General features: G+C 29.4%; 2 protein-coding genes and 1 pseudogene across 2 annotated transcripts; all 3 read left to right on the plus strand.

Annotated features, from left to right (window-relative positions):
* The first annotated feature begins 453 nt into the window (after nucleotides 1-453).
* On the plus strand, nucleotides 454-4,059 carry LOC100806967 (protein LURP-one-related 7). The gene is made up of 4 exons (XM_006575371.3): nucleotides 454-629; nucleotides 2,046-2,333; nucleotides 2,429-2,641; nucleotides 3,458-4,059. Exons 2-4 carry the CDS (start codon nucleotides 2,085-2,087, stop codon nucleotides 3,587-3,589), a joined length of 594 nt encoding a protein of 197 aa, XP_006575434.1. The 5' UTR covers nucleotides 454-629; nucleotides 2,046-2,084; the 3' UTR covers nucleotides 3,590-4,059.
* A 1,080-nt stretch (nucleotides 4,060-5,139) lies between these two features.
* LOC100807497 (probable O-methyltransferase 3) lies at nucleotides 5,140-8,194 on the plus strand (annotated as a pseudogene).
* Nucleotides 8,195-14,715: 6,521 nt separating this feature from the next.
* LOC100808034 (protein NUCLEAR FUSION DEFECTIVE 4) lies at nucleotides 14,716-17,239 on the plus strand. Its single transcript, XM_003519228.5, has 2 exons — nucleotides 14,716-15,964; nucleotides 16,349-17,239. Exons 1-2 carry the CDS (start codon nucleotides 14,811-14,813, stop codon nucleotides 16,770-16,772), a joined length of 1,578 nt encoding a protein of 525 aa, XP_003519276.1. The 5' UTR covers nucleotides 14,716-14,810; the 3' UTR covers nucleotides 16,773-17,239.
* The last annotated feature ends 9,567 nt before the right edge of the window (nucleotides 17,240-26,806 follow it).

The following is a 26,806-nucleotide window of genomic DNA, read 5'->3' on the forward strand; positions in this document are numbered from 1 at the left end:
GAATATAAAGAAGTTGAAGGATTAAAAATTTAATTAATCCAAAAAATAAATGATATTTTTAAAATTTGTTTTGTTTAGTAAAATAAAAATATTCTTATAATACATATTAGATAGTTTGTTATTGATCTTTATAAAATATTTTTCAAGAGACTAATTTAAAATGAAGAAAATATTATAAAAAAAACTAAAATGAAAAAATAGATATATATTATTTACACTAAAATAAAATAATAAGGATGAATTTGAAAAAATAATAATTTAATAAGAACTAAAACCAAAAAGAAAGTATATTGTATGAAAAAAATATTTAACCATTTTTATATTTTTATTTTTAAAATATTATAACTGTGAAAAAAATTATAGTCTAATTATTCTTTAATTTTAATCAATCCAAACATGAGTTTTTAATATTTGATTTTAAGACATTATATTTGTGAAAAATTAGTTGCAGAAATATAAACTCGTTTTCATCATTGCTCGCAATAGGGACCGAGAGAATTCAACTTCGTCTTAGTCTTGTCGAATTTTCTTCCCCGCTGTCTCGCAATCTCCGCCGTCGGATTCGGTGGTTTTGCCGGAAGCACGGGCCTGATCTTCCTCCTTCATCCGAAGACTCTCTCCCCTTTGCCGTATGTATTCCCAATTCTGTGTCCCCTTGTTCTGGATATTGGTGTGTGGTGACAGAAAGTTCTATTTGTTGTTCTATTTTATGTTATTTATAATAAATTATACTATAGTATCGGTTAGGTCTCAAATCCAATTTGGTGTTCATAATTAATAAAGGAGTGGTACTGCTTCTGCTGTTTGAATTAACGATGTCTTACATTCCATGGCTATATTAAGCAAAACTAACTGAAAAATTAGTTGATAGCTTGAAGCTTTAAGTTAGCTTATTAAATCATACAAGTGATCGGTAAAATTAACTGTCAAAATAGTTGAAAAATGTAAAATGATATATTTAAAATGGATAATAAGGAAATTGAATAAATATTTTAAAGATAAAAAAAGAATAAAATATAAAAAGCTAGAAGTTCGCGTTTCAAAAAAATGCTAGAAGCTACTTAAAAAAGCTTGTTTACTGAACAATTAAACTAGTTTCTCAGCTAGTAGAAAAAGTTAAAAACTAGCTGAAATGACTTGTCAAACAAAGCCCATGTGTTTGTTTCAAGGGAGTTTTGTGCTAAGAGGCATGTTTGCATCTTGGAATAGATTGGCAATTTTACTTTGTGATCAAATTGTAATGTCATAATGCTGTATTGTTTTGTCATTTGCAGTATGTTGATAGTGAGATTGTAGTTCAAGGCTAGGCAGGAAGGGTCCCACCACTGAGTTAATAATTTTGGATTAACTTTTGTGCTAGTTCATGAGAATACGTAACATGCTTAAGTGCAATTATTTTAGTGTATTCTATATTCTCTTTTGATGCATCTTGTCCAAATCCTCTTTAAGTTGGCAGATTTTTCCCTCTATCGATTATCCAATCATAGATGATTCATATTGAATACAAGCATACTTAAAGTGCAAATAGAGAGAGATATTGTTTTTTTTTTTGTTCTCTTGAATCGTGTGGTGCTACTTTCTGTCGTAGAACGTGAAGTGTGGTGAATCTGTTTGAAGCTGAATTCAATGATAATAGTAATAATTTCTTCGTGCTTTTCATTGAATGTAAGATGTTGGACATCATACACATGGCTGTACAATAGATGGTGCATAATATGTTGGATGTATATCTCCAATCCAAAAAGGAAGTCTATATTAATGATTTGGCTGATTCAATGAATTGTATTGATAAATTTTAGAGTTCCTAAAAGTTTCCAAAGATGACGGATAACCATATTTTCTTGCACATTGTCCTTCAAAGTGTATATGCCCTATGAGTCTTACTCTTGGTTCTGGTGCAGCTGCTGGCTGGAACATCATCTGATTCCATTCTCCACAACCCTTGTCATTTTTTTATTTAATCTTTTATGATACATGTAAGTAAAAGATGAATCTCCTAAAATGCCTTGCCTTGATTTTTATTTTTAATAATTTTGTACAGGTAGTGGTGGGTGGCTGAGAGAGAAAGACTAAACAAAGCAAAGATGGAATTGGCAACCTCAGAGTTGTCATATCCAGGGTCAGGGAATTGGGAGATCCCAATTGATCTGTTTGGTTCCAAAAAACATGCCGGAGTCTCACGTGGCGTTCTAGCGTTCACAGATGAGTCTGGTAACATAGTCTTCAGGGTGAACCGCCACCCACCCAATCCTAACTCATTGCCCCTTCCCAAGGACAAGAAACTCTTGCTCGATGCCTCAGGCAATACCCTCTTCTCCATCTACCGCTATCATGTCTGTCACTCTTATCTTAATTTCTTTCTTTTTTATTAATAAAAAATAAAATTTGACATCTTTTTAAAATATGAATTTCTTTTTTCTTTTGATAGAATGGGTCTTGGAAATGCTATAAGGGAAATAGTGAGGAGAACAAGGAGCTGGTGTTTAGTGTGCAGAGGACCCTCAAAACAATTACTAGAGTTGAGTTAGAGGTACTTTTCGAGGCTGAGAGGTCCAATGATGAATGTTGTGATTTGAAAGTGAAGGGTTCCCCTTTCAAGAGATCATGTTGCATATATAAACATGTTGATTTGGTGGCACAGGTACTGAATTCAGGTTTTATTTAAGTGACTTAGAGTCTATATATTTTAAAGTTGGATAAAATTGATTTTGATAGAATTAATTTTGAGCCATTAAACGTAATTGAGATGTATGGTCAAATTAATCTCATCATTAATCATTAAATCTTACATTAGAATATGTGTCAAAGTGAGAGGAATTGATTATGATATGCAGCCAAAGAAGCACTTAGACATGTTTAGTTCCCAGATATAATTTATAAACTTGTGCCATAAATTAACTATTAAGTGTTACATGGAAATTTACTCCATCTTGTTCTACTAGTACAAATATCATAATCTAATGATATTCTACTTGATCGTCGTAGTTACTACTCATCCATGTACAATTGGAAATATGTTGAATGATAAGTTACAACTATTAAAGCCAAAGAAACTGTCTTCAGTTTCCAAATGTTATTACATTAGATAGATATGTCTTCTTAAGATTGAAGACATGAAAGTGATGCAGAAGAATTACTGTGTATAAATTAAACTACAGGCATGATTTGATAAGAGTATGGTCGTGATTTTAAAGCTGAGATTTGTATATTATGACAGAGAAGTGGTCTTATACATTTCTTAGTGTCGTTCTATAATCATATTGTATGATGCATCTGGAACATGGAGAAGAGAGGAAGCAACTTTGTAAATTAAAAAGTTGTGTATCCTATGAAACACGATTAGATAGAGAGAAAAATTTATACTCTAGAATATTACAAATTTACCATGTAGAAACTAGAAAGTGCATTACATTCCAAGGGATAATAAAGATTGATACTGATTCATACTTTTGTGCAGAGTAGCCTGATGTACAAGCTCCACCAAATACATGTCAGTAGGGGTAAATTTCGCCTCACAATCTTTCCTGGGACTATTGACCATGCTCTTATTGTGGCTTTGTTTGTGATATTTTTGAGTGGAAGAAAATAGTATCATTAACCCACGGCATGCAACTGCAAGAAGAGAAAAAGATTTTGATCTATGATCTTTCTGTCTCACTCATACACAGATTTATTTTGCTCGTAACATTCTTTCACTGACTATTAGGGGGAGGAAATGAGGCATTGCTCCTTACAAGCAATTCATTGTTATGGCACTAAGCAACTCATGAAACATTTGTCATTATACTTATTTCAGCAATCTTCATTCTCACCATTCATGTGGCATATAGCCATTATGTATTCAACTTCTCCAGCAAGGTGCTTTGATGTATTCAAACATAGATATAGATTTTGAGGTAGCAATCAAGATTTAGAATAAAGATCCAAAGGTAGAGAACTAAAGGTTCGTCAAACAGAATATCTGTGCTGAAATTAGCTTCAGCGATTAATTTGTTTGGTGTGATGCTAGACAGAATTTAGTTAATTAAAATTTCCGGGGAGCTTTGCCCAGACCATTCAGAAAAAAATTCTTGTTGTTTTGTTGAAGCAAGATGCATACTGTTAGCAATTTAGCCAGTGTAGCATTAGCAAGTACCTCTCCTAGTTGGACAAGTGTGTGTTAAAGCTTAAACACTAATTCCTAACGTTTTTAATGGTGGAAGTGTTAAATCGATACGGTAGCAACCAATAAGAATATTATGTGATGTATGAGTAAATTGCACTTTTGAAAGAAAGAAAAAAGACTCTGAAGAGGATGATTATGAAGACAGTCTCCCGCCTAGTTGTGCTCACATAAGAATATCTCCATAAGGAATCAATTTTTCTATCACAATTCACAACCAACTATCTCAACACCAAGACTTTAGGAAAATTTGTTCACTCCCACAAAACCAAACAGAACAGCGACTAGAGGCAAACAAAATCTGAATATACCAATTATACAATTATTATTAATTCTTTCAGTAAAGAGAAATCCGCTATAGTAAAAGTAAACTCACTAGAATATCAAAGAATTATAAGGTTGGTTTGATGATAAAAGAAAAAAAAAAGGGAAAAGGTTGCAAATTTTATTCTCTCTACTAATAAAATATTAACTATTAACGATTTATATTTTACAATAAAAAAAACTCAACAGAAATGTGTTGAACATGATCTTTTTCTAAGAAAATAACTCATGGCAGGGCCGCTCAGTGTCGTCACTTTAATATGCCTTCCACTCGTTAAAAAGCTCAGAAAAAATAATTGTAATTAATTAAAGACATATAAATGTATACTTTTTTTAGAAGGATATATATAAATGTCTTCCACTCAAAAAATAATTGTAGTATATAAATGTCTTCCACTCATCACTTTAACATACGTCTTCCACTCATAAAAAAAAGTTAGTCGATTTTTTACGGTAATTTTTTTGGTTTAAGAAAAAAAAGTACTTCACCTGAAACAAGAATTCATATCTTCAGAGGAATTATTCATATCACCCTCACAAAAATTTCTTATGCATATGGACAAATACATTATTCATAGATAGAACCCTCACAAATATGTAAATGTTCAAATAGCGTAACAACCATACGACAATGATTTATGATTGTGGCTCCCGCGAAGCTTATAATTAAGAAGGCACAGGATCAGATCAAGTTGCATTGTGCAACACATGGTGCATATCACCTTTGTGCCTATCTTCCTTTTTAATTAACAAATTTATTCTTTCATGCCTGTCTTTACATTTTACTTTTATATATTGCAGATGGTAAGATTGATATTCCTATCGAGATGAGTTCTGATTATCATACATTTTAACTCTCTTAGCTTGTAACTCATTTTCTTCACTTTTTTCTCCATATCTCTCTACATTAATTTTTTATCATATCATATATCGTATCCATCACTTCTCTCTTTACATTTTCTTTCTTCTCTCTATCTATTTCCTCCCCTCCATCCTAAAATGCGGTAGAGGTTTATCATTTTCTATTGAAATTGAGTTTATAGTACCGTTACTCTCAAAGTCTATGCAATTATATTTACATGCATTTACGCAAATAATGAGATTTTGAAGTAATTAGTTATAACAATACCCACTTAAATTAGATAATATATCATATACTATGCTACTCTCTCTTACCTTCAAGCAAATAAATATAAGATCTATTTTTATATCTATATGCTTAGATCTTTTGGTCAGCTTCAGCTATAAGACTAATTATTTGTGTAAGACTTCCACACACACTTAAAGTTCCTCCCATTTTTTCAAAAGATGTGTTCTGTAAACTCAGATTCTCTCCCATAAGATCTAATTGATTTTAATGGAGTAATTTTATACAGCTCTGGGACATCGTCTATATAGTTATTTTGACAAAGATAATTTTGCAATACTTTGGAGTAAAGTTTTAAATTGCACTACTTACAAATTTGATCACATGTTTTGATATTGTAGAAAATTATTGATAAAAGTGGCCACAATTATTGTCATGTTGTAGTTGCAGAGTCCCAAACTCTCCAAAAAAGGCAAAAACATTCACATTGTGGCCGAAATCATGATCACAAACTATTTTTTAAAGTCGCTACTTAAACATCTCGCTTATAAATAGATCCAAATAATGTGAGGTTCCAATACTCCAAATCTAGCAAGTAGTTTAAGCAGCAAATTATGGAATCCCTTGATGAAGACCATGCTGCCAAACTACTTAGAGCTCAAACCCACATATGGAATCACATATTTAGCTTCATAAGCTCCATGTCCTTAAATGTGTGGTTGACTTAGGCATACCAGATATCATACACAACTATGGCCAACCCATGCCACTCTCAAACCTCGTTGTTTCACTACCAATCCACCCATCCAAAACTCACTTCGTCCATCGCTTGATGCCAATCATGATCCATTCTGGCTTCCAATGAGTGTGACACCTTTCTTGCATTCCATTCTTGATCCAATTTTGACAAATCCATGGAACCAATTTTCTAATTGGTTCAAAAATGGTGATCCTACACCATTTGAAACAGCACATGGGATGATGTTTTGGGATTATGCCGGCGCTGATTCGAAACTTAATAACTTGTTCAATGATGCCATGGCTAGTGATGCTCGATTAGTCACTAGTTTGGTGATTGAGAAATGTAAAGGGGTGTTCATGGGATTGGGGTCATTGGTTGATGTTGGGGGAGGCACAGGGACCATGGCAAAAGCCATTGCTAAATCATTCCCTCAGTTGGATTGCATTGTGTTTGATCTACCACATGTTGTTTCTGGCTTGCAAGGAAGTGAGAACCTTAAATTTGTTGGAGGGGACATGTTTGAGGCAATTCCTCCAGCTGATGCCATTTTGTTGAAGGTAAAACAATTTCACAATTCATAGTACAATTTTACATTTATACCATTAACACCTATTTCATAATTGACTGATGTCAAAATTTAGAGAATTAAAGCAAAGAATTGATCAATTGGAAAAAAAGTGAACGATTTTATCAGCATTGATCACATGAAATAACTTATTATAATTTTTATATGTATAGGTCACTAAGCTAGCACTGTCTAGTAGTCTAACAACATATCTGCAAGACTGCAACTGTCATACCAAATCAGACCAACTAATTCTAACACAAAATGCAATTAATTAAGTTATCATCTATTGACAAGTATTCACATTCCCACGTGGTCTATATATGGCTTGTAATAATTAGTACTAGTTCACTTAGTGGGTACGTAAAGTAGGTTGCATATGATTATTTGACAGGTAAATCTCTGCTCATATTTTAGAAAAATTAGTTATAGATCTCCTCAAATTTGACTTTTTGTGGAGTATTGATTATATATTAATTGTGATTAATAACATTACATGATGTGCCAATTCTACCAAGCTTAACATGATCGAATGTAAGTCAATACTCGATACTTTATTTCCCTTTGATCATTCTTCTGATCACTGTTACTTTGAATGGCAATCAGTGGATATTGCATGACTGAAATGATGAGGAGTGTGTGGATATATTGAAGAAATGCAAAGAGGCAATAACGAGGAAAGGCAAAGAAGGGAAGGTGATCATCATAGACATGGTGGTGGAGAATGAGAAGAGAGATGATGAACCTATTGGAACACAGCTCTTCTTTGATATGCTGATGATGGTGTTGGTTACTGGAAAAGAGAGAAGCAAGAAAGAGTGGGTTAAGTTGAATTCCTCTGCCGATTATAACAACTACAAGATAACGCCAGTCTTGGGCTTAAGGTCTCTTATTGAGATATAGCCATAGTAAGTGAATAAGACGGGGCCAACACTTATCATTCATATATGTAAGGGCTATATATAGTTTTTTCTTTTTCATGAGTGAATGTTTGATATGTAGCAATAACAATAAACAATAGAGTGAACTCTTCATCATATTTGTGTTGTTGGAAGTTGGAACACCGTAAAAAAAAAAAAAAAAAAAGGTCAGAGGATAATTATAGTTTGTGTTGCATGGTATAAAAACATAAAATTTAGGAACGTGAATGGTGATAGAGGCTAGGAGGGCAGGCCATCTAATTTTTATGCTCCTTCTAACTTTTGTTCATTTGTATTTTTCATGTTTTCTTGCCTTTTTTTATGATTACTTTTTTTTTATAATCACAATCATGGATCAAATACCTGTGAGAGACTCTACCAAATATGTCCAACACTTGACCAAACGAAGACCTTGCATTTGAGGAAACATTATTGGAGCATTCTAGCGATTATTTCCTTTCTTTGTGCATGCATGTCTCGCTATCTTTCTAAGTGTGGGTTGTAGATCAGAATCGTCAAATCCTTTTAGATGGTCACATTTTGGGTCTACGGTTTTCCATTTGAATCTTTAATGATGTCCAGGCTAGCAAACTAGAATATCACTCCTCTAATCGTGTGACATGTCTCCAAATCGAATGATAATTGTCTAACAATTAGATCATACCGACTGAATTTGATCAATCCCGATATAAAAACATTCAACAAAACTCCTCTAATCCTATGACATGTCGTGACATTTGAAGTGTTATTGGACACTTTGGAACGGGCTTTGATTCGAAGAAGAAAAGAGTTAAGAGTTTGCGGTTGGATATGTCTAATTTGATTGCTCTTCGTGCTATATATATCTACTTTAGCATTACCAATAACACATCACTTAAATTTGGAAAGTGACATGATGTACTTTTTCTTTGAATTATTGATAATGCAACTCATGAAATGGCATGCATCGCTAGACATTGTCGCTGGAAGAATATTCACCTATATATTTTTGTTGTAATTTGATCCAATTTTAAGTACAACTGAGAAGGGAGGAAGAGTAAGAGCAAGCGTAAACACAAAAGGAACAACAAGCACAAAATATTGCAATGGATTTACCTCAGGCTCTTCTCCCATGGATATGTCTTGGCCCCAAAATATTATTATGCATTTAATTTATTTAATTATATTGTTTTAAACTTTAGAATGTAGTTATGTGGGTGTGAGAGACCACTTTTCAAACCAGAGTACTACTTGAAGTGTATTAACACTATGGATTAACAATGACTGAAATTAAGTCATTTTGATTCATGTTATTTTTCTTTTTATCATTTTAGTTTCTCTATACTGATAAGTCTGTTTTAAATCTCCCCATCAAAGCAGACGGTTAAGAATTTTATGGAAAGCAAGCAAGGTTGTGTGAGATAATAATAATAATAATAAACAAAACAACAAACAATAAGTTTGTTATGTTGGAATATTGTGTTGCACTACTGCCTTCCGCCTACCAAAATATGTTTTAGTATAGTTCCAACATTAATTTTGAGATTTCAATATTGGTTTTTGCTGCATCATATGGTACATTTATTAAAACTTGTGTGTGTGTGTGGCATGAATAAATGAACACAACATATTCATGAAATGTGCTAATGACCCAGCTTTGCAAACTATTTTGCGTAGCTAATTTTAACTCTTTGTAACTCATACCAGAAATCTTTTTTTGGTTGTGCTAGCTCACAGCATTACTCAACTCCTCGTAGGTAAGCTTCTGATGTACATATACAGTAAACCGTTCTAAATTTGAAAATGGGTCTAGGATATGGAGGGGGAAATTCCTGGGCAACATGTCGAAATGAGGCACTTATTGTTTACACCCCATTTTTGCTAAATACACCCCATATCCTCCTCTTTCTGTCTCTTAATTCCCATTATATCCTTCTTTCTTAAAGGAGTACACTCCTTGGAACCTCTTTTCCTTTCTGACAATGTATTTCTAGAACTATGTATCATAGTTTTAAAAATATATTTTTGGAATAGGTATATATTATTCTAGAAACACATTTTCGATAGTAATAAAATATCATCTAAGATCGTTGACATTATAAAAGATAATCTTATATCCCATGTTTATTAGTCTTATTTTCATCCTATCATCAGTGCTCCTTAAACCCTATTTAAAATCTTATTTTCATCCTATTTTTATTGTTCTTTATACCTTAATTTTGAAATCCATCTGAAGGGAAAACGCAAAATATTACATGCAATATACACAATATTATATAATGAAGATGAGGTGAAGATGGAGTTCAAAATTAGGGTTTAAAGATAAATAAAGATATAATACAAAAATTAGATAATGTTTAAAAAACACTAAGATGAAAATAAGACTAACAAACATGATAGGTATAAGATAAGTGCTTATAACATCAACAATCTTAAGTGATATTTTATTACAATCGGAAATGTGTTTTCAAAATAATATAGCTATTTTCTAAAAAGGTATGCTATTTTAGAAAGACATTTCTAGAAAGAAAAAGGGGTTCCAAAGAGTGTAATCTTTTAAGAAAAGAAAAGGTATAATAGTAAAGAGGGGAAATGGGGTGCAGTTAGCAAACAATGGTTGTAAATAACAAGTGTCATTTGTTCTCCTAGAGATTACATATAAAAGGTTTTTACTTCCTTGTATTTCCATATTTGCTTCCTGCACTACCAATAGACAAAAATATCCCTCCCTACACATTTTGGAATTCCTATTATGTATAATTTTCCTATTTCGAAATAGTTATTTTCAAAGTATATAGCAACCTTTGCCCACACAATTTTTAGAACTCCTTATCTATCCTTCGCCCCACTTTCCTTCAAAAGCACACACAATGAGATAAAAAAAAACCCTTGACCATCATCACATTACTCTAAGTATATAAATTGACAACTTCGCACCACCACTCACACCAGAGAAAATATCCTCGTCGGCGAAGCGCTACTCCATACTTCTGAAACATGAACTAACAGATTGGTTGATATTTGGGAGTAATCACTTTAATTCCAAACCCTCCCTTTCTCTAATGCCCAATTCCACAGGCTTCGTTTCACTTCTTCCAATCCGCCATGGCCACCTCTGTGTTACTCTGCTCTCTCCACCACTACGACCTTCCCTCTTCTTCTATCTCCGCCTTTCGATCGATACCATCACCCCCCACTCTTCCGTGTCTCCATTTTTGGAGGTTCTAGAAAAAGAGAAATGGGGGAAGGGGCTTGGCGGCGCGCAGGATAATCAAAAAAAGGTGCTAGGGTTCCAGCATTGATGGCGACAATGGAGAGCAGAGAACGAAGCGTTGTGATGGGTAAAGAGAACTGTAGGGAAGAAAAGGCGAGGGAAACGAGTGGGGGCGTAGAGGTGTTGATGTTGATGGACTGAAACTGCCGATGCAATTTTTTTGGGTGGAGGCCGGGAGAACCAGCACATGGGAGGGAAGGGGTGCTAACTGAAGGGCATAATTGTCTTTTAGTTATTTGGGGGTGTAGAAAGGAAAAAAGGAAATGGAGGAAATAAAAGCCTATATAAAATTGGTCAACTCGTCAAAGATTGATCAACTAATGTTAACGAAGACTAGTTAATATTTTTGGAGATTAATCGTTAACCAATTGACCAGTTCCTGATAATTGATAATTTTTTATGCCAATTGATCGATCTCCAAAAACATTGTTCATCTTTTATTAATATTGACCAATCGTACAATCGGCTAAAAATTCAAATCATCACTTCCACTTTCATGAGCAAGTTTTATATGATTGAGACACAGTGTATACCCCAGCTAAAAATTCAAATTATTACTTGTTTTATCTATTTATTAAATTTTTTAGTCTGCATAAAATAATTTAGGATAAGATTTATTATGGGATAAAGAAAGTATTTAACTGGTGTGTGAATTTGTGCCGTGCACGAGGTGAATGTTTTGGTGAGAGAGGGAATAATTCTGAAATATGTAACAATATATAAACAAATTTATGCATCCCATTTAAAAATATTTATAAATGGATTCGGTTTAAATTTTTTTTATTAATAATGAGTATTTATATATATTTATTAATTTAATCTAAACTATTCTCAGTTTCAAAAATGTATTTATGATACTTTTAAAAGTTTAAATTTCCAAGAATTCAATTATAATAATTTTGAAATAACTAAAATTAGTACATTTTGATTTAATTATTTAATCTCAAATATTTTTTGAAGAAAAGATTTAACATTTTTTGAATATTTAAAATATAAAATATTTATAATAATTTTTAAATAATTAAATTTAGTAAAATTTAAATTACTAATTTAACATAAACAATTCATAGTTTGAAAATAAAAAAATTATAACATTTTATAAAAGTTTGAAATTTTAAGAAAGCATTTATAATAAATTGTAAGTGATTAAAATTATTAAATTTAAAAATACTATTTAACCCCATTTGTTCCTAATTTCAAGAAAGCATTTATAACGATTTTTGAAAGTTTAAAGTTAAACAAAATTTTAACTTTTTTAAATATATATATATATATATATATATATATATATATATATATATATATATATATATATATATATAACTAGAAATTTTGAATTTAATTATTTAATCCTAACTATTGTCGATTCAAATTTGTTTAAAAAAATATTCGATGGATTTGGGTGAAAAAAACTTATAAAGCATACATATATTCATATTGAATGAATTCGATGTGAAGTTTGTATAAATAAAATATTTTATTAAAAGGTCCAAATCTTCGCTGATTTTTTTTTTGGTGAAATAAACCACTTCTATAAGTAATTTTTGAGTTTAAAAGTTTTTCCTTTCTTATACTAGAGTGCATGTCATCCCCCTAATTTTAATTTTTTTTTTGTATAGCCATGAATTTATTTGATGGTTCACATGCTAAACTAAGATCCCAAAAAAATCCTAAACTAAGATGTCAATTGCAACGGCAATGATTTGATTGTGCACAATACTAAAAAAAAAAAAAGACAAAAATCATTTTTTCACATATTCATTAAGCAAAAATTCAACTTTCTTTATTTATACAAAACATACCAATTTTTGTTGGTTGACATTATAATAGCGTTTAGCACATATAGTCTCTCAGGTATCCTAATTACTTTATAATTTATTTTTACAAAATCACAGCAAATTAAATATATAAAATATTGTAAACAAAAAATATGAACATTTTGGAGACGTGAATTACGATGTATTTTTTCCCGTAAAAATGTAAAGACAAATATCAAGAATTTATAATAACTCATTTATTTTATTCAATTAATTGAAATAAATTTTCTTTCTAATTATGTATGTAGTTTATTTAAACGGCATTTTTTTTTTATTTTATACAGTTCAAATAAAATTCTAATGTATTATTTTATCTTTTAAATTTTTTACTTAATAACCTTATGTCAAAATACTAAAAAAAAAACACAATCTATTCTTATTATGATTTATTTGAATTCTAATAAATTAAGATGTAATTTGAATTATGATAAATCTTCATTAAATGCTATTTTGAATTATGATAAAATACCATCCAAATCCCTTCATTCCAAAATGAATAAATTTTAAAGTTTTTTCAATTAAGAAAAACAAGTACTCCCTCCATCTTAAAATATTTGTGTTGTTTCAAGACAAAAAGGTAAATGCAAACTAGTGTCTTAAGATATAGGTTAAAAGACTAAAAAAACATATTTATATTGCAAAGTTTTTTCAACTATTTATAAATTTTTTTATACTCTCATATGATCTATACATTAAATAATTTTTTATTTTTTATTTTCTCTTAGGAGAACTAGTTACCAAGGAGAAATTATTAGGTAATACAAGATCATCATGTCATCCATAAATCCAATCAATAATCATATGACATGTGGACAATCATAGATATATTTATTAAATTAAAGATATATTAAGTACTTATCTAACAAGAATTATTGTGCTATTTCTTGATTTAAGAAATTTAAAATATTAAGTTATGTATGTGTCACATAATTATTAGTCGAAATAATAAATAAAGTAATTTTAAACTAACTAATAATATCTCGTTAGCAAGACCCTAATATTTATAAGAGTCAATTTTACTGAATATTCTTGCTCTTTTTCTTAATTTTAATAAATGTATTATTAAGTTTTTCAAAAATAGTATTTATTAGAGGAGAAAATTGAAAAAAAGCTTTAATATCTCATTGTTGAAGTCAATGTGAAATTTTTTTGAATGCTAAAACATTAGTGAATTTGGAATATAAGGGAATAATTTGAATTTGGAAAAAATGTAATTAAGACTATGTTAAACAAGTCATTTCAATTAATTTTTAACTTTTTTAAGGGTCAAAAAACTTATTTGATTGTTCGATAAACAAATTTTTTAAAATAATTTTTTAACCGTTTCTCACGTTTTATGAAATACTACTTGAATTAATATTTTTTAAAACACTAACTTTTAGTTTCTAACTTTTTATATATTTTTTTACTTTTATTTTTAATATATTTATTTATTTTTCTTATTATTTTTTTTAAAATAAATCATGATTTAATTTTTTTTATCATTTTATACTTTTTAACTATTTTAACAACTAGTTTTATTGAAGTAAATTAACTATTTTATGTAACTTTTAAGCTAATCTTATGGAGCATTATTTTCTCCACTGTATCATTTTTTTGACATAATTATTTAATTGTAGAAATACTAAAAATAAACTTAAACTATATTTTTATTATGATATATTAGGATTCTATTAAAGCATCATTAAATATTAATTTGAATTATATATGATAAGACGTCATCAAATTATATGTTAAAAATAAAACCGTGAAACTTGTAAAATGTTGTAATTTACAATAGTGTTTTGATCAATAATAAAAGTGTGTTTATTAAGAGAGTATGTTATTATATACTACCATCACCTCTTTAACCTCTATAACATATAAGATCCATACCCCATCCCTTCTTGTGAGTTAAGAGGTGCAATTTCAAATTTTCTCACCAGCAATTCTTCTTCACCATGCCTACTTCAACTTCTTCTCAATGGCTAAGCCTTGTTGGCATCATTTGGCTCCAATCCATAAATGGAACAAACACCAATTTCCCTGCTTACTCCTCCCAGCTGAAGCAGCTCCTCTCCATGTCCCAGTTTCAGCTCAACAACCTTGCTTTTGCCTCAGATGCAGGCAAACTCTTTGGTTTCTTTTCTGGCATGGCTGCTTTTCACCTCCCCCTTTGGCTTGTCCTCATGATTGGTTCAACTCTTGGATTAATTGGTTATGGTGTTCAATATCTCTTCATATCAAACCAAATCTCCTCTCTCTCCTATTGGCATGTGTTTTTGCTAACTGTTCTAGCAGGGAACAGCATTTGCTGGATCAACACTGTTTGCTATGTGATCACAATAAGGAACTTCTCATCCGATCATCGCCAAGTTGCTGTAGGGTTAACTACTAGTTACCAAGGGTTGAGTGCTAAGATTTTCACCAGCATTGTTGATGCTGTTTCTTTACACAAAAAGGCTAAAACATTTCTCTTTCTGAACTCATTCTTGCCTTTGATAGTTGCCCTAATAGCAGCTCCTGTGGTTAGAGAAATTGAAGCTGTCACAACAAGGCCTAAGCACATTATGAGTGTTGGATTTGTTGTTATGTTTGTGATTACAATTGCCACTGGAATATATGCTGTGATGAGCAGCTTGGAATTTGTGTCAAGCAAAATATCTCCACTTGGTAGCCTTATTGGCATGTTAGTGTCCCTTTTATTCCCTCTATTAGTTCCACTTTCCATGAAGATCAATGCACTAGTAGGGTCATGGCACAAAAATAGAGAAAAACAAAGAGTATATCATTTTACTTCTGAGGAGAGTCATGATGATGAAGGCAGGATAGAGAATGAGGTTAAAGAGGGTGAAGATAGCAGAGAAGTTAATCAAGAAGTTGGTATTGGTATAAGAGAAGAAATAGGAGTGAAATTGATGCTGAGAAGAATAGATTTCTGGTTATATTTCTTTGTCTATTTATTCGGTGCAACACTTGGTTTAGTATTTCTGAACAACTTGGGACAAATTGCTGAATCCCGAGGTTACTCTAGAACTTCATCATTGGTGTCTTTGTCTTCTTCTTTTGGGTTCTTCGGCCGTCTCATGCCATCTATAGTGGACTACTTTTACAGGTAAATGATACCTTTTTCTTCTACCTTCTATGCTATTCAATTCCTATCTAACACCAACCATTACCCAGTATATTTACTTTATCATATACTTCAAAGAATTTTAAAAAATAATGTATATTGGTTAAAAAATTAAAAAGATATATTTATTATAAAAATTATAGAAAAACATAAAAAATTATAATAATATAATTTTACATATATCAATAAAAATATGTTTTTTAGTTTGTTACTCAATGTGCTAAGAGTACTAATTAATATTTGTTTAACTTCAGATAATGGCTATAAATGCGTTAGTTGATCTACATAAATGAAAACCAACATGCTATTAAATTAACCTTCTACTTTTATTGATTTTTTTTCATGGTATGGGGTGTGTATATGCAGGGGTAAGTGTACAATATCAAGACCAGCTTCTATGGTAGCATTAATGGCTCCAACTGCAGGGTCATTTTTCTTACTACTCCACAATACTAACCTTGCCCTCTATGTTGGCACTGCCATAATTGGAGTTTGTACTGGAGCAATCACTTCAATTTCTGTGTCCACCACCACAGAGCTATTTGGAACCAAGAATTTCTCTGTGAACCATAATGTGGTGGTGGCCAACATTCCAGTGGGGTCTTTTTTGTTTGGCTACTTGGCTGCTTTTGTTTACCATAAGGGAGGGCATCATGAACATGGGAAATGCATGGGCATGGAATGCTACAGAGACACTTTCATCATATGGGGTTCCCTTTGTTTCTTTGGTACCTTTTTGGCTTTTGTTCTACATGTTAGGACTCGCAAGTTTTACTCATATAAACTATAGGGTACATGTTTTATTTTATTATTTAGACACCATGTAACCAATACTCCAAAATAGCTTCTATACTAATCCCGTACTTGTATATTTTATTACTTGAGTCATGCTCAAAATTAAGTAAAAAACAAAAAAAATAATATAATATAATGGACACACATGACTAGTTATATGACACCTAGAGAAAGACATAGGAAAAAAATATAAGTATAATAAATGATGATATGAAGTGATAAAAAAAAGAGATGAAGAGAAATATGTAGTGGATTTTAATGGATTATTTGATGTATAAGAATATCTAAATATCAATACCCATGCTCAAATGAACACCTATTAGTGTATTAATTAGAAAAGTATGTAAGACCATCTAAATTGTAATTAATTAGCTAGAAATATAGGCCGAAGGAGAGGCACGCGTACGGTGCAAGTTCACTATTGATCTTTATTAATATTAATATCAAATAAAGATGATATGATTTCTTGGTTATGTAGTGCTGTCATCGATTTGTGGTACGAAAAAGGACAACAAGGTTGCTATATCTTCAACGGCTTAAATATTGTGAAGACGTTTCAAAATTTACCTACACCCTAAGTGAAAACGAGTCTCTCTGTTAAAAAAGCTGGAATGCATACACGTTCTTTTTCTTTGATTTAGTCATGATCATTGTGCTGGCAGGTGAATGTAAAAGTTGGCTATAAAAGATTAAGGGATAATAGTTCATTTAATATTAGTAATCAATTATAGTAAGTGATAAAAGTTGGTCATACCCTTCTTAATGATATAAGTAGTTTGTTGATAAAAAAAATTACATGCATCTCTATAGTAAAAAAGAAAAGAAAAAATCCATAAAGATTTATACTTCCTTCAATTTTTTATACCATAAAGCATGAGTAGTGAGATGCTTTAAAAATTAGAGATATAAAAAATATTTAAATAGGTAACAATATTTTTATATTAATTAAAAGAAATATATTAACAATATATTTTTAATATATTCTTTTTAACACATATTTTATTATTCATTAAAATTTATTAAAAATTATAAAATTGAGAAAGACTTATATATTAAATGAGAAGTAAAATTCACAAAAATTTAAAATTTGTAAAATGAGTATTTAGAAGAGTATATTAGAGTCTTAGAGAGTAATACGTTGTTATCACTTCTCTTAATTAATATCCAATTAAATAAATTTGTTAAAGGTTTACGTAACCATATTGCAACCACATGCTGCAGCAGTATCAGCTACAATTTCTTGTAACAGTGATTATAATCGCAATCTAAAATCATTATTAGAGATAATAGAAGAAAAGCATGTACATATATCCATGCATTGATTTGTGTAGTGATCTTCAAATATTTCGTACCGTCCAAGGAAAAAGTTCAGGCTCTGGCCACATATCTTCCGAGCCACATACATCAATTGAGCTTGAATCATAATCATGCATATTACATATACCATAATTAACATAAAAGGCATGAATTACCTTATTTTTTCTCACAAAAAACAAAAAAAATAAAATATTTTGGAAAAAAGGCACATTTCATTGAAGGGCTTGTTAATTTAATTAAAATACTAATTTAATCATATGAAAACAAATAATTGTGACACTAAATGATAGAATTTTAGATGATTAGTCTAGGCTAACCTTCAAAATACTCCCCTAAGCACCTAGAAAGGGAAACTGATCTTAAAGCCACAAAACACACGGGAAATCAAGAAAAAATGAATAAATGTTATTTGCTTATATTTAGTAGTTTGTCTTCTTTTTAAATATTAATTCAATTAATTAATTTATACATTTTAATTAACTGGGAACTTAATTAATTGTTTTTTTGCTTTTGTGAAGTGAAAAACCATCCCGACAGATAGAACTATTGACAAAAATTAAGATGTTTTCAATTTAATTAATTATTTTTACTTTTTTAGGTTATTGATATTAAAGGGAATAACTATCCCACCTAACCGAAATGAATGAATTTTATATCTTTTTAAGGCAACGCAACTGATGCTTGCTTTCATGCATGAACATGACGATAATGAATGTTATATCTTTTTAAAATTCCAAATATTTATGGTCAATTCCATCCATGACCATGGTATGATTCTTAAAGTGGCCATCCTTGATTACGTTTACCTTGTTAGATTTCAGCCATAAAAATTGCAAATTGGCCCATAAGATCTTCATTTCCTGATTGACAAAAAAAAAATCTACATTTAACGTTCATTATTTTAAATTAGTTACGTGAATAGAACAATATTTGTTGGAGAGGAGTTGTCCTTAATTGATATTCTACGTATTGTTGGAGAGAATATCTTATTTTCAGTCGTTTAAAAAGAAAGAATTTTTATATATGTGTGCATGATATTTTCATTAAGAGAAATGCTAACATTATTTTTGAAAATACATTATTTATTATTAACTAGGATTCAACAAGACTCTCGAAATTATATCATAAATTTTTAAACTTTTCCCTAAGGTCATGTTAATTAGAAAAATGATATGACCGTGTTTTCATTAATACCAAATTTTGTATTTGGAACGCATTTTAAACAATAAAAAAAATCAGAAATTAAAAATAAAAAATATTTTAGAGAAACTAAAAATGCAGAGGAAACTTAATGAAGAACTAAAAGTAAAAAAAAAATGAGAGATTAAAAAAAATTCTAAAAGAAAAACTAAAAACTTAATTAATTAACAAAAATAATATATATTTTTATCAACCCTTTAGCCTTTTAGCCTTTTTGTATTATTTTTTTCACACCTTAGTTTATAGTCGACAATCACGATATATTTTAAGTTTGCATTCTTATCATCACACACTATAACATATATTTATTTTTCTTTCAATATATATTCATTCTGACGTACGACGTTTAGGTACATGACATTTGGATAGAATGACTAAAGTCGAAAACATACTTTTTTCAATTTACAGAATTTAAAACATAAAAAACAAATTTACTCTAAATTTAAAGAATTAAAATTAAAACATATTTAAACCTATTTTTTCATATACAACTACAACATTGAATGGAACTTTAATTTTGATTTCTTTTTATAGTTAAAACTATAATATTAGTATTATTTAATTTACAAATATTTCCTCTCGGTGGTATTATCTCTCTTCCCTTGAATCAAGGGCTATATTCAAGTGGTGGGGCAAAATATGCATGTCATTTTTGACTAAAATATATGTTGATCTCATACTTTAAGACTGTATCCTATTTTGTGACATTTATTGTAGTAGTATTAGTTACCTATCATTATGAAAAAATAAACACCCGTGTATGAGAATGGGAGTATGGGACCATAAAATTTATCAACAAATGGTTTTCCAACAAGAATCTCACCTGTATGTGTAGAAGAAATGATCGTTCATAACTCAAATGTGTCCTTCCTCGCCTCAACCCCATTAATGAGTATATGACGCAAACATGATGATTGCCATGAGTCACCCTGATATGAATTATGCTGTGATTGTTATTCTTAACATTGTTACTTTAATTGTGTTTTCACCACTATAGTAAAATCCTGTATATATAACTATTTGTATGTCTCTATGACTATTTTCTTATTAAATGGTTACTTAAAAACGATATATATGATATTCACAATATTGTGATCGATAGTCTTGGATAGGAAAGAATATTAACTTGACATCATTATTTAGAAAACATGTACAATACTATTAGTTTGAAGATTCGTCATATGAATGACATTATGTGGAACTTGCGAGAAAGAACCTTGATTACTCTTACCTGCAAACATTTTGATATTTGGAGAAAAAAAATTATTAGGCTGATCATATATGTAAAAAAATATATATATATATATGTTAGAGCTTTTAGTTAATTTTTATTAACATTTTATTTTGGATTAAAATTTTAAACTTTCAAATATCAACCCTTTTAAAAAAAATTATATTATTTTTTCACCTCCGATCTCTTTAATACTTATAATTTGATATTGATTCTTTATACATTTTTTTAAAAAATTCTTTATCAATTAAACATGTGTGAATCAACTGTGTGGGATCTAGATTGTCTGATGTTTAGACATAAAAAATTATTTTTCTTAAACTCAACTTATTTATTTAGTTTTATTTTACTTTTTTACAAATTTTTTATTTAAAAAAATATATTTTTGTAATTAATATGCGAGACATTTTTACTAAACTTGTTCTTAAAAATTGAGTTTCACTCGTTGTGAGACATTTTTTTAGGTGGACGAAAATTCAGACTGAAATAAATCTCTTAAATAATAATTATGGATCTAAAGTTGAGTTTCAAAATAATTATTTTCATTGTGTATTGAAAAAGCACATTCCCAGCTCAACTTACTACCCCCAAGAAAATTTGTTTCCATAATATATTATACTCCATTGTGTATTGTCAATTTACAATCCCTGTCTTAACTTACTAAACAACAAAATTAAAAGTGTTATTCCGTCTAGAATATTTTTGTAAAAATAATAAAAATAAATAGGGTGTGAGAATAACAAGGCCCATGCATGTTTCTCTATTGAATTGAATGGTCTTGAGCTACCTTTCCTCTTTTTCTCTTATCCGCACCCCTTTACCTCTTCCTCCCCTTTCCTTTCTCTCAAAATTTTATCTCCCATTTGCTTCTCCCTCCCTCATAGTCTTCTCCTTCACCGATATTTCCTTCACCAATATAGTCTTCAATGAATTGTACCTTTTTTTGTCGTTGATCTTCCATAAACTATTTTTTTAATATAATTTTTAACATTACCAAAGCTAGTTTCCGTAATGTATTAGAACATAATTACACTACAAAAACTATTTTTGGTAATGTATTAGAAACATAACTACATTATGGAAACTAATTTATATAAAAGTGTGTTTTGTAAAAAAAACAAAAATGCCAAGAGGTGCAAAGAGAGAAAACTTGAATCCCCCTACTAGCCTTATTGTTGTTTAATAATTAGGTCCATACCATAATGTTGCACATTTGGTTGGCCCTTTCTTTTTGCAGTCGTTCCTTTTGTTTTTCCTTACACCCCCTTTCTAGACATTTCAAAATACCAAAAATCCTTCTCCTCCTCCCGATTTTGCACCATTTTTCATTTCTCTCACTTTTTTTTTTCTTTTCTCCAAAGTCATCTTTGTCTTTCTTTTTCTTGTGTAGCTCAACGAGTGCTATTTTTTTTTTTTTTCACATTTCACAAATCTTCAGCAAACTAATTTCCAGAATGTATTTCAACATTTTAAAAAACTGGTTTTCGGTGATTAGTCTTTTTTAAAAAATAAATTATAATATTTTATTTCTAAATTTATAATATTTAAGTAATATAATTGACTTGTTCAATTTTATTAGTAAAGTTAAATGATTAATATCATAAAAACGAAGAAAAATGCATACCCGTGTGCAGGTGCAAAAGTTATCATATTATATCTAACTATATATAATATATTAGAAGTTTAATTTTCGACAGATAAAAACATATTGGCGGAGATAATCTTAGTATATATATAGTTGTACATTAAAATTTGTTGTTTAATAAACAAAAAATAGTGATGGCTCACACCGATAATAAACAATTGTTACAAAATTGATACCGTACTAATCATTTTCAACTACCCCCTCCCCCGAGAATATAGTATACAGACACCCTTCATTTGGTTTGTCATATGTAGACAATAAAATTGCGGTTTATATATATATATATATATATATATATATATATATATATATATATATATATATATATATATATATATATATATATAAAACAATGGGGTTCCTCTTATAATTTTAGTTACTTAAACTTTGTTTAAGTAGTACATTGTAAAACAATTTATTAATTAATTTCGATCAACTGGGGAAATCTCCCAAACTACGTTCTAATGCTGTTGTCTAGCACCACGTTTAGCAAAGTGGTTTGCACACGGTTTTGCCTTACTAAGGGTATGGCAAAAGTATAAACTGGCTGTTAACACATGCATGCAATTTGCAAATCACATTCCAAAAGGAGAAAATAGCAGCCTCAAGAATGACGTTAATCTCACATTTCATAATATTATTGGTAAAACAAACCATAGCTAGCTTAGGGTGAAGCTATAACTAATTCGATGTACAGAAGCCTCACAATTGACATGTAACCTTGACGTAGAAAAAACATATTATGATGAGATATTAATATATTATAAAGTCTAGTTGTGAATATACATAGTAAGAAAAAGCTATTACTTTATTTTGCGATCAGTGAAGTTTCATATAACTATGTTGAGATAGTTAAGATTAAAAATAGGTTAAAGATATATTATTGTTTTAACAAATGACACGACCTTTTAAAAAATTCTTGTGGCTTTTATTTTTTAATTTTAATCATTCATCATGTATAGTAAAAATTAGTTATTGATATATTTTTTTTCTTACATTTTAAAACTAACTTGATATGTTTCCTAATATATATATATATATATATATATATATATATATATATATATATATATATATATATATATATATATATATATATATATATATATAAATACCAAAGTCCTGTATTAAATTTCTTACATTGTTTAGTGGGCTTTTGTAGTTTTGGATCCGTTTGGTCTCTGGGAATTGTTGTATTTTGGCTGAATGATGTTTCCTTCGCACCATAGGTGTTAATATTATTTTGAGATGTCTATACTTTAGGGGAGTTATCTTGGAAATTTTGGTAGAATGTTCTTTAAAAAAATGGATTTATTAATTGATATATTAATGTTTGCTTAATTCATGATTCAGAAATTGAATTAGTAGAGGTTTGCTAGGTTGTAGTCAACTTATGCATTGGCCACCAACGTGGTTGGGTTGTTATAGCTAATCTTAGTTCTCGTTATTTTTTAATATATATATATATATATATATATATATATAATGCTTTTTTATTACTTAACATTGTAAAAATATTAGTTTTTATTAATATGGATCCAATCCGCAATCCTTTTCTCCAATTTTTTCCTTGTTAATCACCTAACTAACTTTATTTTCTAATCTTATTTATTCGGAACCTCTTTGTAAAGAGAAAGAACCCAAAACACTTACAAGATCTACCAACAACCCCTCTTGTCAGACACAAAAGGATCCCTCCTCTAGCTTCATGCCAAACACTAATTATTATACCACTCTTCCATTTCAACTACACAAAGATCCCTGTTATATAAGTGAAACTTAGTACAAGAGAGGGGAATAGTGTTTCAGGCTAGTATTAATACAAATGTAAACATCATCTCAAAATCATACTTATTTTCTCATTTCTAACCTTTCTTGTTACACATTGAGTGGTGGTATACGATAAGTATTCTCTGTTAGCCTATTAGGGATAAATCCTTCCACCAAATATTTGAATTAGAAGAGAAGTTGTCCGAGCACGCTTTGCAAACAGACAACTTGAATTATTATACTATAGTATTAATTAAGAAAAGAGCGAAGACCAAACGGCTGTAGAATTTACGAAATTACCACCTCATTTAACTAATAAGTTCAAATTAATTAAATAGTTCCAAGTCCTTTATCTCTAAACTAGGCCACCACAAAATTTTGACTGATAAATTTTATCCCAGCTAATCCATGCAGTACTTTTGTTCCAGCATCACATATTAAGCATCTAGTTGTATTATCTTTTAAATATCCTACTTTAATTAAGGGTCATATCCTATGTTTAGTCTCTGTCATGTAAAATTTCTGACCACCAGCTCATATTTTACCATATACTATTTAATTTATTAATTAGTACGCCAAAAGGAAAAAAAAAAAAAAAAAACAACAACAGTGCAATAACGAAAAATGTGTTTATACAAACTACAGAAGTTTACTCATACCTAAAATTGAATAACGATTTAATTTTCTATATATGCCTGATAAAGATATATTTGGTAATATAGTGACTCAGAAGGGCGAAGAGCAGGAATGTGGGGGCATTTATATATGACTGTTTGGTCGTGATCATTAACGGGCGACTCGTGTGAATGGATGGTTATTACTTGGTGTGTTTGTTTTTTTTGCCCCCATACCATGTAACCTTTTGCCTTTCTTGTAAGATAACTTACTCATGATTTGCCCTAGTTGGTTGGAATTAGATATCTGAAAGAAATGAAAAGGGACACATGAAGCACCAATCCTTTCCTTCCTACATAAAAAATAATTCTACTAAGGAAGATAATATATTCTTGGAAATGTTAATCCTACAGTCCTTAAAAAATCGTAGGTAACAATGAAGATGCTTAATTGAATTGGTTATGAACTCAATAACTCTTGAGAATTTAGAAATAGAATCCATTTTTACTTGAGAGAGAAGAATAACCTCTTTAAGTAAATAAATTTGTATAACTATTTTTTTTTTACTTTCATGAATTAAAAATTATATATATATATATATTAGAGAAATCTATCTTATATAGAAACAAGATAATTAAATTTAAATTGTATAATCAAACATAGATGATTAAGATTTAATGTCATATGAGAGAAATATATCTTACTTTCATATAAGATACATTCCTCTCATATATATATATATATATATATATATATATATATATATATATATATATATATATATATATATATATTAAATTATACTAGTATAGTTTTAACAATTATTACACCATTTTTATAACTTAATATAAAATATGATTTTTATTAATCTAACCGTTGAATTATATCTATATATTATCAACATCGTTTATGTCAAATTTTATCAAAATTGAACAACAATAAGAAAGTAATTAAATAATCTATATTTTAGTACATCTTGAAATGTTTATATTACGTCGATTTTAATCTATATGAGCAAGATAATAAATAATTTTGGATTGATATAAAATTTTGCATACATGACCTATATGAAAAGAACTTTCAATCCAATGATAAGTTTTAAGAAAATGTTATCTAGTTAAAATTTATAGAATAATATAATAATTAATCAAAGTTATATTGATATAATTTGATTCCTTCTTTTATATATATATATAACATGACTAGGGATCAAACTAAATCAAGAATAACTTTTCATCTTCATTTATTTTCTTGAAATCTCATAATTAGTATTAGTCACTCCTTATAATAATTAGATCTTAAGAAAAAGAATGATCAGGATGGAGAGTAACATTTTTGTGTAACTTGATTCCTCCTCATATTACATAACTTATATACAATTTGAGCTTGAATTTAAATCAATCCTGAAAATTAGCTTAAGAAGCGGTTTCAAATATATGAAGAAAAAAAAATGTCACGTTAACTAAAAAAATTGGTTAATCACATCAATTTCAATTAAAAAGTAATTTTTTTCTAACTTATCTTTCATTAAAATTATGTATCAAGAATAAGAAAAAATCATTAAAACTAACACCTAAATTAAATGAATGATATTTTAAAATAAGAGTATTAAATAAGATAAAATTAGTTTAAATTTTCTCATATTTAATGCAAAAAAAAATGTTTATTTTCTTCTTGTATTTGAGACTAGAGAGAATATTTCAATAGTTTATAATAACCTAATAAGTCCAACAATCATGATTAGGATTAACTTTCATATCTTACAAAAATATCAATTTGTCTCAAATTCTAAAACTTATTCCAAAAAGTGAGAATTATTTTTCTTATATATATTATTTTACTCATATCACATATCACAAATCGACTTCAAATTTCCAACAAAAAACTCACATTTAATATAAGAGAAATTCTATAGCCCAAAAACATTTTGTAAGAATATTTTTTCTCGAATGATATATATACCAAATGCTCAAGCTCATCCAATCCCTAGCTAACCCAGGTCATGTTCATGCTACGTACAAGCCAAATGGGTAATGACTAATGAGTTCATATCAGTGTAGTACGATCGAATTCCCATTCTGTGGAGCATATTTCAGCAATACAGAACTGTTATTCGCTTGGTCGCATATGATTATATATATATATATATATATATATATATATATGATTGGATGGGTCAAGTGTTTGAGCCAAAAAAGCTAGCTTCTGCAACAGAGGCATAATATGAAGCCCCTAGATAGATTCTTGCGTA

Source organism: Glycine max, chromosome 2, assembly GCF_000004515.6.
Source record: "Glycine max cultivar Williams 82 chromosome 2, Glycine_max_v4.0, whole genome shotgun sequence".
Classification (NCBI taxonomy): domain Eukaryota; kingdom Viridiplantae; phylum Streptophyta; class Magnoliopsida; order Fabales; family Fabaceae; genus Glycine; species Glycine max.